The sequence below is a fragment of the Momordica charantia genome (genome assembly GCF_013281855.1).
Source record: "Momordica charantia cultivar OHB3-1 chromosome 5 unlocalized genomic scaffold, Mcharantia_2.0 BLBB01000005.1, whole genome shotgun sequence".
Taxonomy (NCBI): Eukaryota; Viridiplantae; Streptophyta; class Magnoliopsida; order Cucurbitales; family Cucurbitaceae; genus Momordica; species Momordica charantia.
The window spans coordinates 1,702,650-1,719,876 of NW_028275163.1; the positions used below are offsets into that span (position 1 = coordinate 1,702,650).

A 17,227-nucleotide genomic window follows, 5' to 3' on the forward strand; every position below is an offset into this window, starting at 1 on the left:
TTTTGAGATAATTTTAAAGATCGAGAGTAAGATTAAAGTTTTTATTTTATTTTATTTTAGTTTGGAGTGAAATTAAAACTTTTCAAATACTAAGAACATAATAAAAACATACCCTAAAGTTATGGATATTTTGTATAATCTTGACTAAAGTTAATCCTCCGTAAAAAAAAGAAAAGAAAAACTAAAACTAAAAATTAATAAAGAAAAAACACCGATAATCTTTTCAAGAAAGTTAAAAGATTTATACTAAAAAATAATTTAAAAATGTAAATATCAAAATCAAAATAATTATTCGAAGTTTTTTTTATTTCAAATAATTATTAAAGTTATAACCAGCATTCTCGACCTAACTCCAAATTCTCTAAAATTGGAAAATAGGTCACAAAAATGTCTCCATCTTTGACCTACCAACGCAATCTCATCACTACATGAGGACAATTATTAGATATAGATAGCATGTGATATGTTTGAGCTTGAAATTACTGGGCTTGGATGGATAGCAGATCGGATCAGGATGAGCTATTCCAAACTGCCCAACACCTTTCCAGAGCACTCACGACACCTGCAAAACAAAGTTGGCACTCCGACAAGCAAGTTAGAGTAAGGGTTTCTATATATAGAAACTGGGTCCGACAGGAACTCTGACACACCCTAAAAATGCGACGTGTTGTCGAATTCGGAAGGGACATTGTTACGGACTTCGCTTAAGGCCAGCTCGACCTCGTAGGTCCTACCCTAACCGCCAACCTAATCGTTTTGCAGTTAATTCTTATTTCGTGTGCGCATTAATTCAACCCGCCTCTTCGAGCATGACACGTGGCAGGCCAGGATTCGCATCCAACATGATAAATTGATTATGTAAAATCACTAATGTTAGGGTACTTTTTACCGTTCTTTTAGAGAATATTTACAGTTAAATTATAAATTTGGTCCTAACCTTTTACCATTATTTTTAATTAGTCCATTTAATCGAAATCAGTTCCGTTTAGACATTTCGTCGAACAACATGGCTGCATGTAGAACTGGAATGGCGCCTCTCAAAACAACTCAACCAAATGAGATTCTCATTTTATTAGACGAAGGAAGAAATTGATCTTAGAGTAAAAGAGAGAATACCCAATTCTGTTCTGTTCGGTTGCAAGTTGAAATTAGGGGCGTATTGAAATGAAGGATCAACTGCATGAGAAGAGCAGTGCGTTTCTTGTTTCTCGTTTTTCGTTTTCAATTTTCTTAAAAAATCTATGCATTTTACAAATAACTATGCTTCTTGTTTCTCATTTTTTCTCAAAATTATATAAAAGTTTTGAAACAACCAAAACACGTTTCTTCTTTTTTGTTTTTATTTCAATTTATTTAAAAACAAAAGTAAAAAGATTGTTTTTGTCATATTTAAATTCATAGATGTTGAGGTCATGAATTTTTCTTTTATTTAAAATGAAGGAAGAAAATCGAGAGCTATATGAGTATAAAAAGCAAGAGTAAAGTGCCTCCAAGGTAATGTATTGGAATAGATATAAACTTAGGCTTTTATAGTAATTTTTAAAGTTATATTTTTCTACAACTACAAAAGTGGAGATGTTTGTTTCTTTTTGGTTGTTTTTTTTTTAAAAAAAGATTGTTTTTGTTAGGTTTGTAAAAAAAGTGCAAACAAAGTTTCAGATTGGTTATGAGAGAGCAGGATCTATGTGTGATATATAAAATAGGACAAGTATCTCCATTGATATAAGGTATTTTGAGTGAAACCAAAAATAAAATCCTGAGGATTATACCTTGTAGTACTTTATTCGAAGGGAGGATTGTTGAAGAATTTAATCTATAATATATAAGAGAGAACAATTTTCATTTTTCTTTATTGAAAATGAAGAGACAGAAATATGAACGTTACTACCATGAGCCATATATACCCACCCTTTCTCATCTCCTCAATCATGGCCTTAGATTCCTCACACACCACAAATACCAACATATATAAAGTTATTATAAAAACCACACATAGGGACCTATTATATAGTACATAAAACTATAAATTACATAGAGAGCCATTGGTAGTCGTACTAGGCATCTTCAAAGGCTGAAAACCATGTCGAAGACTTGCCTGCCAGACGTGCTCGACATCGAACATTGCGTCGCCACACTCGTGCTCGGTCCACCCTTCCATGGCATGCACAGCTCCCGCAACGCGCCATGCACTCATCACCCGTCTTGGCAACCAATTCTGCAAACAGATAATTAAATCTTTCGCTCAGCCTACACTACAAAATTCTAACGACGTGTCGAATCGAGTGCGGTTTTAAATATTTGTTGTGAGTGCCATACCTCGCAAGAGTGCACATTTTCAATGGAAGGAGGAGCCTTCATTGCAGGTGTGTAGTGGTAGAAGCAGTCTTTGCGTACAATCTTTGGAGGGAACTGAGAGAAGGGAATGAAAATTGTTCCTTTTGGAGCCTTTAGCTGTTCTTCATCTCTAACTCCATCTCCCACCAACCATATCTGCATGATTTTTTTTAAAGAAAGTTATGTATTTAACCTTATACAACTATATTGATCTTAAAACTACTCTCTATATTCGAGCTCAAATATTAATTTGATTCACAAACACACCACATCAAGTAAGATTTCGGCTAAAAACAACTTTGAACCCCGTCGAAACTTATCGATGAAAATATATCAAAATCGAACCACCTCGATTCGGACAGCTTTTTGGTATTGGGGTTTGCGAGCCTCCAAATCATGTAGGGGTATAATTAGTATGGCAAGAGTTCGAATTCTATGATCTCTCCCACTCTAATACTACGTTAAATTATCGAAGATTGCAAAAAGAAAAAAGAAAGAGAAAAAAAAGCTTAACCATGGAAGTTACCTTTTGAGAAGAGCCTGTTGAGAGAAGTGGGGTGGCATCAAAGTTGGCACTATCAGAAGCTTTTTTGAGTTGTTTGTAGTGTTGTTGATGCAACACAGCAATTTGAATGCCTCTTTTGGAGAGGGAATGATAAAGGGCAAAGGCCACTTTTGTAAATTTGCCTGTGAGGAGAATTTGGGTGCCAAATTTAGGGATGCTGTTCAGCACTATACCCACAGCCAAGCTACTCCCATCCACCACCCTCACTCTTAGTTTAGGGTTTCTTTGTACATAAATCCCTCCATTTTTGTTCAGTTCCTCTCCCTGCAAAATAATTTTGAATATAAATATTTATCTTTATGATTAGGAATTTGTTATGTTTTAGGAAATTAAAGACCCTATTGGTAACGTTCTTATTTTTTGTTTCTCGTTGAAATATAAGTATTTTGCAACTAACCATATTTCTTGTGTCTCATTTTTTTAGAACATTTTCAAAATTGTATAGAATTTCTGGAAACAACCAAAACAAGCTTTTCATTTTTGTTCTCATTTTCATCTTGTTCCAAAACATGAATAAAAAGATAGTTTAACCGTACTTGAATTCATGGATGTTTGAGATCATGCAATTCATTTTATAGAGAAACGGAAACAAGAAATATGAACGTTACAAACGAGCCTTAAATGACTCATTGGCTGACCTGATTCAGAAGGCCTAAAGTTAAGACTTTACACCCCTTTTGGTCCGCCTTGGTTATCGCTTCTTCAATCAAGTTGTTTGTTGATTGGGTTTCCCATTGAAGCAAGTACTGCAAATATAGACGAGGTTTAAACATGATTAAACGACCAATGAATCTAAATTTAGGTTGATGAGTCACATTAAATTTTAATCGTTTATAAGATATTTATTTTGAAGAATTAAAATTGAGATCCTTACCACAAGTTCATTTGTTTTGAAAATAGGTTATTAATACGCTAACAGAAAATAAAGGGAAAAAATCAAATGGTCTTTTATAGATTCAATTTATTTTTTTCCCCCCAAACCAGAAGACTTTTATAAAAGTATTTTCTAAATAATTTATATCCAAACATAATAATGAAGACAAAACAATTTTGTGTCACCTGAAATTTATACTTGGGGATGGCCCAGGTTTGCATCTTGAGATCGCCAAACTGGTTCCTCTCGGCGACAAATGTACGTCCATAAATCCAGGTCAGCAGCATGGACCCCATCGTTATGGGTGACAGCAACCACAGATACCACGTGGAGGTGTGGGGCCTGGAGGCCAGCGTGGCAAATCCTAACCGTAGATGATAGATGGATTCGGGAGTTGTGAGATGAGTCAGATGGACCACGTCAGCAGATTCTTCCTCTCTTTTGAGGGATTTTTGGTGGAGAGCATCTGAAGATTTGTCGAATGTGCCGTAGATGTAATCATAAAAGGGCATAAATAGTGAGTAGTTGGTTCGGAATTGCGTGTGATGCAACGAGTGAAACCTGTCATTGTAATTGTAATTGTAAATCATAAATTTCAATTTTCTCTCTCTCATCATTTTTCAAAAATTGTACTTCATCATTGTTGTTTTCTTTCAACAAGTAAATTAAATTGTACTTTATCGTTGTTGTTTTCTTTTAACAAGCAAATTTTTAACTCTAACATCAATCTAGTTCAACATATTCAAACATATATTATCGAGTTAATATTCAATCATATATTATCGACTTAAAGATTGATAGTTCGAGTTTACACACTCAATTTAAAAAATATAAAGAAATAATTGGAAGACTTCTAGATGATATAATATTCGAAAAATAAGTGGATCTCATCCTTCCTTGAATTTTCATCCATGTACAATGCTTGGTGAGATGAAATGTTGCCACCTTAGCCTATTGAATGCTCTACTCCGTTCAAATAAAATAATAGATATCATTTGATCACGTTGACAAGCACATGTTAGTTTGAACTTTCTTGTGTAGTCTATTTTTATTAATTTTTTTAGGTTAAATTACAAGTTTAATCTTCTAACTTTCAAGATTGCGTCCAAGAAATTAAGAGATCTCTAATTTGTTAATTTATATCTAAAATATTAGACATTCTTTGAAATTAATAGATACGGTTACTGCACAAAGTTGAAAGGTTAACAACCTATTAAACATAAAATTGAAAGTTCAAAAGCCGGTTAAACAAGTTTAAAATTTTGAAGACTTATTAAATATACTAGACTAAACTTGTAATTTAATCTTATTTTTATTACTTTTTTTCTTTTGCAAAAGAAAATTTTATTTTATGATACATTCAGACTTCAACTTGTGATATAAGTGTTAACATTCCACCTCTAACCAAACCAACGTGTCAAGACCTTAACCAAACCAATATATCAAAACCTTAGGATTATTTTTATTACATTTCACGAATACAAAAGAAACCTTGTCTTGAATTTCTCTTTGCTCGTTTGGAGTAGAGGTGAATTTTTTAAAAAATTCGAAAGAGCAACCGACCAAAACGACATCGATCAACCAGTCTCACGAAGGATTCATCCATTTTCTAAAACTCAAAAATTGATTAAACCGGTCGGTCGACCAACGTTTAGTTTATTTTTTTAAATAATAAATAAAACGATACAGACTGCATTAAATGCAGTGCAAAACCACCCTTAAGGTTGTACACTAAATTTTAAAAAAATAATAACTATTAATAAATATCTTTTATTAGTTGAAATAATTAATTTTAAAGAACCTTAAAACATTTTTCTCACACTTCTATAAAGTATAAAAAATGTGTGCGTATCAAATTTAAAAAATATTAAAATAGGTCAAAGCGAGCTCAACGGTAATTAACGTATATCTCCCACCAAAAGGTTGTGGGTTCAAACCTCTCCCACATTGTATTAAAAAAAAATATTGAGATCGGATGAAGAATTTTTCTGTCTCCGATCCCATTTTCAACCAGAAATTCCCCTCCCCCAATTATAAGATAGAGAGAGAGAGAGAGAGAGACTTACGAGGGAGTATAGATGAGGAACTTGAGAGGAGGAAAGAGAGTGAAGAGGCGATTGGGGATGAACTCAAAGTTGCAATGTCCCATGTTGTTCATGAAGTCAATGTATGAAATATAAACAACGTAAGTTGCCACAGACACAGTTCCATTCAATACTGTTGTCATCAAAGGTATGCCGAACAGAATGAAATAAACCAACTCCTCTGCAAATGGATGGATCACAGCTGCCATATTAAATCCAATCCAAACATTAACACTTAATATAACATCAACATGGAATCCCAATATAATTACTAACACTGCTCTTAAAAAGTCCTTGATTCGATCTCCACCATTTGCATGTCTCTATATATAATTACTAGATTCAAAAAGGAAAAAAAAAAAAAAAATTAGAACCCACCCACACAGTTTTATTATTTCAAACTATACTCTCATAGCCTTTTGAGAACTCAGAAAGAAAGTAAGATGGAACTGGAGGAGAATTATTAAAAGGGGAAGGAAGAAGGCATAATCAACTTTTTGGAAAAAGTGCTACTCACAGATATTAAGATGGCCCATCTCTACATATTAGTTGTCCTCATATCCCGTCCTTTTTTAAAGGAAAGTTGTTTGTTTTTTGTTTTTCGTTTTTTTTTCCACTTTGAACCAAACTTCATAAGAATTTTGACTACTTGAGGAACCGACGATCTCGATATGGTCTATATATGAGTTGTCTTCATCATCAATTTAGTTTTTATACTTTCAAATTGGTAACAATCTGTTAATTTATGATGCAACAGTTTAGTGTCCGTACTTTAAAATTTGTAATAATTTAGTCCCTACCATGAGAAATCTTATCAAAATTAAGTGTTAATTTTTATTATCTAACAATTTAGGCTTTGTAATTCACCACCCTTCATCATTTTATCGATCTGCATATATAAGACAACTTACATGGACTAAATCCTTGTGATCTAAAGTTCAAAGCCTAATTTTTTAGGAATCTGTATGCTACAGTGAAACAAAGTCAAAGGAAAGGTTAGAAAGTGAGACTTACAAGTAATAGGCTCCGTAACAATGGAAGAGTGGTGGTGAGAATGGTAGCGAGAATAGAGATAATGATGGTGCAGAGCTCTGTGAAACCAGTAGTATAGAAACTCCACCGGACCTGCGTGTAGCAAAAACGTAATAACCACCCCATCTGTCCTCCACAGAGGAAGGTTTGAAGCTTTCGCCAATGCATTGCTTACTATGTAAAATAAGATTCCATTCAACAATATTTGGTCGTCCCTGTCCACAAACATTCTTTACTTTGAATTATGAATAAAAGATTAAATTTACCATAATTTTAAGCTTTTTGGTTTAGTAGTAGTTTAACGAATTCTTGTGTCATCAATTCTTCTGAGATTAAAATTAATAATCGCTTATGCAGCCTTGTGCTAATGTTCAAGGTGATTTTCAAGCTCACAGCGAAGGAGTGTTAGAGTATGAATAAAAGTTTGAACATACAGTAATCTATCAGCCTTCAGTTTTTTATTTAGTGGTGATTTAACGCTTTAAAAGATGCAAATGATGTGTTTAGAGGTGTAAAATTTTGACTCTATTTGCTTGAACAGTTCATAAAGTAAATTACTACATATGGATGATTCAAATAGTTGGATATGGTGCGTAGAAATGGGTTGAAAATACTGACCAATTTCTTTCTCTGTCGACTTGATCGAATTCGAGGCCCTTATCTACAATACGGGCCTTGCCTTTAGCAGTTCGATAGCGAGACACAGAGATCCAAATCTGGTTATGAATCACCCTCCACAACAGGAACGGGAAAAAGATAAGGTACGAAAAGTCCCTCTCTGTTTCATCCTTCACCACGTACTGGTAAATGCTGTGAATCACCCCAGGCGCCAAAATCGCGTACTGCATGCCAAAAACCAGCAATTACACAAATTACACCATTTCATTTCGATATACACAATCGTAATGCTCGTAGTTTCTCCTTACAATACACATCTAATCGACGAACAGCAAAACACAAAAGACGCGAAAAAAAAAAAGATTTAGCGCAGTTGATCGTCGATTAGACTTCATCAGAAGTTCATTTTAGTGGAAGTATCATCGATAAGACTTGATCAGAAGTTCATTTAGCGGAATGTTCTATCTGACGTTTCCACAAACAGATGGTGGACATGAGATGGAGTCGACAGGCAGAGGAACGTTGAGCGACAAATAATGGAGGAACACATGCGTAGAAACGAGGCAGGAAGAGAAAGGAAGAAAGTGAGAGGACATGAAAGAAACCTTGAAGCTTCCGAGAGGCGTCCATGGCCAATCGGTGAGAATCCCGGGATTGGAAGCCATGGATGCAGAATCTGAAGCTCAAGCTTCTAGGTTTTCAGTTATACTCTCAACCTTCCCCGCAGCAACTCCTTTTATAGGGGAGGATCAGTCGTCTTAACTTTTTACTAATCATTCTTGAGTTTACGTCCAATAAAATATGTTACAAATGTATATAAAGTTTTCCTTTTAAATTTGGATTTTAAAGTGATATATTTTAAAAAATTAAATACAGTTGTTATTTTGTTTTTCTCATATTTACAACAGTCCAAAAAAAATATCCTTCTATTTTATCTTTATTTTTAATATTTTTATCCTTTCAAAAATTTTAATATTACCAAGTTTTGGCTTTGCTTTTGGTTCCACCCAAAATACAGATAATTGTTCGGATCACCCATTTTCTTAACTAATGTGGGAATTTGTTTGCACTCCTCACAAACCCAACAATACACGCTCATCATTTTCGCTTTTAGTTTAAATCGCAAAAACAAACTTGATCAAATCAAAATAAAATAAATTCTTCAGCTCTGTAGTATCACCTATTATAAAGTATTGGGTTCAAGTCTTGTGCTGATCGCTATGTTGCTTAGCCTAAACAACGAGTCCCGATTATAGGAATCCATAACATATAAGTCACATGATATCAATTCCAAAAAATAAAATAAAATAATAGGTCGAGTATTTAAATCTTAAATTTAATCCTATACTAAAAATAATATGGAGTGAATAATTTTGAGTTCAATGACCAAACGTGATACACATATGCAAGACTTCTGTGGTAGTTCAAGACAGATAAGGGTTGGCTGCTCACAAGGGAGAGGCACCATCAAAACCATTATATTATTAAAAACAATTAAAAAAATGAAGAAGAAGAATGCTAAATATATGTTGTTGCTCCTAATGTTTGAGAATTTTTTCAATTTGGTTCATATTGTTTTAAAAGGTTTCTAACATTTTCATTTTGGTCGCTCGTTGTTGGTAAATTATAAACTGCTCGGTGATAAAAGAAGATCAAAGAAAATTTTGAAATTTCTACTAAATTTATAGAAATTTGGATGAGGTCATTTAAAACTTCTCTTTCTATGATCTTTACTTAATTTACTATAGTTAATTTACTAAATATCGTGTCATTAAGTCTATCGTCGATAAGTGATTAAATTAGAACTTTTTTAAATAGTAGAGGCTAAATTATAAAAAAAGGACGCAAATATTATGAACAAAAATTTATATTTACAGTTTTCAGTTACAAAGAACTATCTTGATTTGAATATGGGACATTTTTTCCACAGGAAGAACATGGGACACATTTTTTCACAATAGAACATGAGACACATTTCGTACCTAACAACCTTATCCACTTGCAATGCAAATCAACGTAGATCAAAAATGTATTTTTTCCTGGTTTTTATTATTTCGACGGAACGTTTATTATTATTATTATTTTTTTTTAGTACAACATGTGGGAGGGGGATTCGAATTCGCAACATCTTAGTTGGAGATATATGTCAATTACCGCTGAGTCATGCTCATTTTGGCAACAATTATTATTGATATTATTGTGATGATGATTGATATTTAATTTAGTGGAGTTGAGGATGTAAATTAATTGCATGGAAATGAAGAGACAAGAGGTTGTTCGAAGCATAGTATATTAATATTCAATTTCTGTTGACATGTCGATGACATTTTTATGTGTCTACGGGTTTAATATTTATATAAGTGGTGAATCGACATTTAAAAAGATTGACAAATGCGTAAAATATCGATATATTATTAATTAATCATTTTTAATTTATTTACTAAATGATGAAATATTTATTTGTTAATTTAAATATTTGTTACGAAAAAATTTAATTTTTATCATCTCTATAAATATCTATTGACATCGTATTTTATTGATATTTCCGTTGACATTTTCATGAAATTCAAATCTCGACATTTCTATCGACATCAACATTTAAAACTTTGGTTAGAAGTTTGAAGGTTGTAGATTAACTGCGGCATTCATTTTTATGGATTTCAAATGTTTGATACTTTAGATATCCAAATGCATGAAAATATAGATATCTATACTTTTAGATAGTCGTATTTGTTTTGTAAAAGTATTTATAAGGATCTCTGAAAATATTTGAATACCATGTTTATTTTGCCCAAAAATTATATATATTTTTTTCCGAAGAAACATTAACGAATGTAATTTATACCTTGACTTTTATGTCTTTATTAATTCTATATACTTGATTTATATTAAACTTAAATATTATTGTGCATAACACGTTAATTTATATTAATTTGATATTTTTATAAAATATAAAATATTAACTATTGATTCCAATTTTAATTTCAACCTTTTTTTTCCTCAAAATAAAATTATATAATTGATGACATTTTTATAGGTTAATACTTTTACGTCTTTATGGTAATATTTTTCTGGAATTTTACTCTTAGAAACACCTAAGTTTGAAGTAATTAAGTCTTGTATTAAGATTTCGTTCCTTGCCTTCAATTGGAAAACGACTTGTCAAGAAAAAAAGAAAGAAAATTATTACGGTCGTCCCCCATTGGTTGTTGGCAGATTCTATTATCAAAAATTACATGTCCATAACTTATTCAAAGTACAATTTAATGGATTTTGTTGTTTCAATGATTTACCTAAAATAAATTTGAGTTGATCCAAACCAACTTAAATTTACTATTGATTTGAAAGCCACTAATTTTACTTACTATAAAATTATATATGGATATAGTTATTTTACTTTTATTTCATTAAAAATTCTTTGTAGATTATTTATTTTCCAACAACCTTTAAATAACTTTTTAAGTTTTTTAAGTATAAATTTTCACCGTATAAATCTTCAAGTTTTTAATTGTTTTGTTACACAATCAGAATTGCATGAACCATAAGCCAAATAAACACAACTCAAATATTTAATGGTTGAATAGATTTCGTTGTTTAATAAAAATTATTTGGGTTGAACAATTCATGAACACCAGTAGTTGCCAGCCTTAAAAGATGGATAATTTTTTTAATTTTTCTTTTGTTGTTATTATTATGTTTGAGGAGGTGGATAAGGGTCTTTAAATCTAATTCCCATGGTACTATTAGAGGTTACTTTTTTTTTTATTACAACATGTGGAGGTGGGAGATCGAATTCACAACCTCATGATGAGATGTATATGTCAATTACCGTTGAGTTATGCTCACTTTGACTGGTACTATTAGAGGTTAGAGTAATAGAAAAAAAAAGATAAATAAAATAATAATAATATTATTATTATTTCGAAATAATGAATTTGGTACTATGATTTGAACTTATTTTATTTTTTAAAAAAAATATGTGGGATGCAGATTCCAACTAATAATATTTTGATTGTTAAACAGTTTGAATTATGTTATTAGTTTGAAATTTTTGATTTGATTACTAATATCCCAATTTGTATTGTTATCAATGTGGCCTGCTATCTACTCACCTGGTGATAAGCTAGGTCTTTTTTTTTTTATTGTGCTACCTGATTATAATAGGGTTTAAAGTGGATAAAAAAACATTAATTTTTGTCCGTGAGACACGTGTGAAATTTAATCAAACTATATGAATTAAAATTGAAATTTTAACAATAACCAATTGAAAATAACCTCGAACACAAACACATACCAAATGGGCAGTTTAACATTTTTCTTATTTTTCTTTGGATTATAATGTAAATTTGTCATTTCGACCTTTAGATTTGTGTTTGCTTCTTCTTAAAAAGTTTTAATTATATTTTTTAATTTCAATTTTGTGTTTGATAAGTTATTGTTTTGTTATTGGTTTAACTTTACCCACAAATATAAGAATGTGTTTGCGTGGCAGTGGCTGAAAAATTAAAAAAAATATATTGTGGGACCCACTTGCTCTGCCAGCTAATCAAAATAATAAAATGAGCATTATTTTTTAAATTAGTTTAAATGTTGCAATATTTTTGGAATTAGTTTCTGTTTTAACAATATTAAACAAAAAATCTCCCACATGTTGCCTATATTAATTAAAATTATGTGTAAAATGACAATTAAAAATGTAATTATGGACAACTAGACAAGCTAATGAAGGCGCCAAAGTCCATTTTGTAGTTGCGGCTTGTGAAAAATACTTTTATAATCCATTTTATTTGCAATTTCGTCCCAAAATTATTTCACCCTTCAAGGTTCTCTAGTTACCACGTGGCACCAAATAATTTTTAACTAATACATGTAAGGTAATATTTATGGTTTTTTTTAATATAATTTAACGTGTGGAATTTAAAATTTAAAATTTATAAATTTATAACTTTTTAGTTTATGATATAGGTTAAAGTTCACGAAATTTTATGTAAATAGATGCAAAAACTATAAAATTTGGAGATATATTGAATTTTTTGAAAATTTATATAGTCAATAGGCATAATTTTAAAACCACCACATTTTAATTTAATTTTCTTCTAATGAGAACTTAAAAAAAAAAGAAGAAAACATTTTTTTATGACATATGGGTTTAACCGATGGAATTTATTTAACTATCAAAGGAAGTTTACTCATCCAAAAGAACTAAGTTAAAAAACAAAAAACTTTAGAGGGAATGAATTTAAACTCATGATAACCACTTACGTATGAATTAATTTTCATTTGTGATATCATTGCCAATACTAACAATATCTCATAGACAACTGTCATTCTTCTAATATGCAACTGTATATGCTTATTCGAGCAAATGCATCCGCCACCTGATTTCCTTCTCTTATTCTCCTTAAATTTTTACTTTAGAGTAAATTGAAAAAGTGAATTTATTCAATGAACTAACTTATGATTTAATAAACTTTTGCCATCTCATTTCCTTCTCTTATTCTCCTTAAATTTTTACTTTAGAGTAAATTGAAAAAGTGAATTTATTCAATGAACTAACTTATGATTTAATAAACTTTTGCCATCTCAGCCAAGAAAATGTTCAGTTTATTATTATTATTATTTTTTTGTTAACTTCTCATTTTAAAAAATAATTTTTTGTCAGGTAAAAGGAAGGTTGATGGGAATAAAAAATGTGAATTTTCCCAACTTCAGATACAAGAATGAGTTTGAAAATAACCAAAGTGTAAATTAAGCCCCATATAGGGGACTAAAGTGCATTTTAAGAACAAATAATTATTTTTAAAACTATAAAATTTTAATTTAATTTTCTTCTAACCGGAACTTAAAAGAAAATAAAAGCTTTTTTGTTATGACAAATGGGTTTAACTGAGAATTTATTTAACTTATCATGGTATACGGGTCCTCATGATGATCAGCTATGTAAGAATTAATTTTTCGTTTGTAATATCATTACCAATACTAGCAATATCCGATAGGAAAGCACCCATCCTTCAATAATATGTAATTTTATGTTTCTTCGAGCAAATGAATCCACCACGTGATTTCTTTCCCTCATTCTTCTTAAATCTTCACTTCATAGTAAATTGAAAAAGTGAATTTATTCAATGAACTAATGTCCATTAGACATGATTTAATAAACAATTGCCATCTCAGCCAAGAAAATGTTCAATATTTTTTTTTTTGTTAACTTCTGATTTAAAAAATAATAATTTTTGCTAACTAAGTAACAAAAAAGTTGATGGGAATAAAATGTGAATTTTCCCAACTTCCGATACAAGAATATGTTTGCAAACAGCCAAAGGGTAAATTAAGCCCAATATAAGGGACTAAAGTGTATTTTATACAAAGAAAGTTAGGATAATTAGAGTGTTTTAGGGTGCGTTTGGTTGATAATGAGAAAACATAAATTTGAAAACGAGAGATCCAATAAAAACTAGGGTTGTATTTTTTGTTTTCAGTGTTTTCATATATGTGTTTGGTAGCAGATTGGTAATTGAATCTCAATTTAAAAAATTGTTCAATGTCTGTTTAGTAATATATTTGTAAACTAGAAATAGTTGCAAACTAAATTTTAGTTTAATCTAAAAACTTATATTAATTAACTTATTAACATTTTCTTTATGAATTTTGTATAATTGTTATTTTACAAGATTGTATAATTTAGAATACATTATATTTTACATGTTTTAATTTTAACACACATAATATGAAGTAATATATTTATCAAAGTTTTTATCATTTTTAATGTAATTCTGCATCTTAAAACAAATATCTGCCAAACACGTATTGGCTGGATCCAAAATCTAAGTGAATCTGAAAACAAAAAACAGAAATCGAATTTCCAACCAAACAAGCCCTTAGCTACCGATTTTATGAGAATGAGCAGAAACCATTTATTGTCAAGCACGCTCATGGACGAAATAGTGACGAAAGAAAGAAACTCCAAACAAACAAAATTGTAAACTTTAGGTGGCTCTTAATTATTGTGCGGCTCTTGCGAAGTTAGGAAATCGTACCATAGGTCTCTTTATTAGCTTCTAGCACGAAATTCAATTTCTCTCCTATATTTTCTATCTTGTTTGGTCCTCCAACTGATAACTTTTGCGATATCGTATCCCATGGGTGAATAGAAAGTTGGATCTACATTGGATAGATGAGTTGCAGTCTATAATATGAATTGAAGGTATTTTTTAAAAATAATTTAACGCATGTTTGGTTGACAATTCAGATTATGCTTTTTGTTTTCAGATTCACTAATCAATCTTGATTCAGTGAATATGTGTTTGACAACGTTTGTCATATTTGTTTTTGAAAATTCTTTTCGTTGTGATCAAAACAGTGGAAATTCTGAAATCAATATAGTGTTTTCATTGTTTTTAGATTTTAGATTTGAAACTTTTCAAAATGTAGAATTATATTAAAAAATGATAAACCTTTAATAAATATATTATTTCATATTATAAATTTATTTTATATTTTTTTTAATTAAAACGTTTAAATTGTAATATTATTATAAATTATATAACATTGTAAAATAATAATTATAGAAAATTTATAACAAAAATGTTAATAAATTAATTGATATTATTTTAGATTAAACTAAATATTTAGTCGGTAACTACTATTAGTTTACAAATTGGGAAGTATCCTTGGCCTATGGATTTCTTAACCTCGGGTCAGCCAAAGCGGCTCCTTCAAATCGGGAAGTATTCTGGCGGGTCTACCTAGTGCAGCGCGAGCTGGAAGGATCTTTCGAGAAATACCTGATCGAGGGTTAGCGGATATGTTTTCATATTGGGTTTCAGACCTTATTCACTCGCCTTATAAGAGCTCGCTCGATCTTATGATCCTTAACTTGAAATTCAATTTTCAAATCTGCTACCCAAACACATATTTGAAAATAAAAAAAAATTTTTTTTTTATTGAATTCCTTGTTTTACATTTATGTTTTCGGATCACCAACCAAATCCACCCTTAATTTCACTGTATTCTTTAGATGCATTAACTAAAAAAATGAAATTTTTCTATCCCCATCTATTTGCTAGAAACAATTGGTTTCTATTGGTAGGTCGAAGGGAATGGGCCTAGATCACAAGCTAATTAAGGCCACTAAGGGCTCATTTGGTAACAGTCTCGTTTACCATTTCTCGTTTCTTGTTTCTATTTTTTTTTAAATTAAAAACAAGAATATGTTTGTAATCATTTCTGTTTCTTATTTCTTGGAAAAAAGAAATAGAAACAAAAATATGTTTGATAACTATTTCTGTTTCTTGTTTCTATTCTTTTAGTTAAATAAAATTTAGTAAATATAATATAAAAAGATATAACATAGGCTCGAAGAATAATATTTATTAAAAAATATATAATTTAGAATATAATTTTTTTGATATAAAAGTATCGATTATTACCTTAAATAAAGAATAAAATTTCAAATTTTTAATTTTATAAATATAAATTTTTTGTTTAATAGATATAACAAGTTTAAATAAATAATATTTAAAGTATAAATTATTAGTTTAAATAAAGAATAAAATTTTTAAATATTTTTAATTTAAAAAATATAAAATTTTTTGTTTAAAAAAATATAATAGCTTTAAATCAAAATAAAATTTCAAAATATTTTAGATTATAAAATATAAAATATAAAAAAAGGAAAAAAAATAGTAAAATAGTAAAATTATATAAAAATAGGAAATTTTTTGTTTAAGAAAATATAATAGTTTTAAGTCCAAATAAAATTTCAAAACATTTCAGATTACAAAATATAAAATATAAAAAAAGAAACTAAAAAATTACCTTGGTGTCCAATTCTATCAACCTTGTACAAGGGCGGTCATATGCACCACCAGATCATTGAATACTTTTTCAAAACCTGACACACATATATTATTTAACTTGAGACAACGCCTGCACACAAATAAAGAAATAAAAATGGCAAAAACGAAACTATTTTTGTAGTTTAAAAAAATTGGTCCCTTTTTTGGAAACGTTTCTCAAAATTTAGAAACGAGAAACGAGATTGGTTACCAAACATGTTTGTTTCTCCAAAAATGAAAAACAGGAACAAGAAACATGAAATGGAAACGTTACCAAACGAGTTTTAAATAACTGTTTAGAGACCTTTTCCTACTACGAACTAGTCGGACTAGGGAGAGCCACTCATCTTGGAAGAATTTTAATATTTGTTTTCAACCAAAAAAAATTAAATGTTCAACCTACATTAATGAATCATAAATTTGAGAGGGTGTGTTGTGTTACACAAGTTAGGTATGGACATTTTTGGTTTTAAACTCCAAAATAGATGTATCATATTTAATGTGTGTGTACATATCAACTCATCCAATCTGAATGAAAAAGAAACTAATTACCTTCTTTACCATTGCATATGTCCAGTAGACAAGACACGTTTTCATATATATACATATAGTTCGAGTCTAACCAATAAGAAAGTGAAGATTTAAGCATCTACCTTTAAGGAAAAGTACAAATATAGTGACTACTTGTGACGCCCTACTAGAGATGAGGGGTACATGAAAATGAGAGGATCCTGAGATTATGGAAAAATGGTAAATAAAAAAAAAAGGCTTAAAAGAATTGATAGTCATTACCTATACTAACAAGCTGCACCTTCATTTTCGGTGGCTAAATAGTAAAAACTCCAAAGTTAAGCGTGCTTGGGTTGGACGACCCCCTACTAGG

The 17,227-nt window shown here is 30.2% G+C and overlaps 1 protein-coding gene across 1 annotated transcript; it reads right to left on the reverse strand.

Annotated features, from left to right (window-relative positions):
- Positions 1-1,796: 1,796 nt before the first annotated feature.
- Positions 1,797-8,270, reverse strand: LOC111016029 (very-long-chain aldehyde decarbonylase CER1). Its single transcript, XM_022291268.2, has 9 exons — positions 8,113-8,270; positions 7,508-7,731; positions 6,872-7,104; positions 5,840-6,059; positions 3,959-4,334; positions 3,538-3,645; positions 2,861-3,163; positions 2,317-2,490; positions 1,797-2,215 (listed from the first exon to the last, which is right to left on the reverse strand). The coding sequence occupies exons 1-9, from the start codon at positions 8,170-8,172 to the stop codon at positions 2,021-2,023; spliced, it is 1,893 nt and encodes a 630-aa protein (XP_022146960.2). The 5' UTR covers positions 8,173-8,270; the 3' UTR covers positions 1,797-2,020.
- Positions 8,271-17,227: the final 8,957 nt, after the last annotated feature.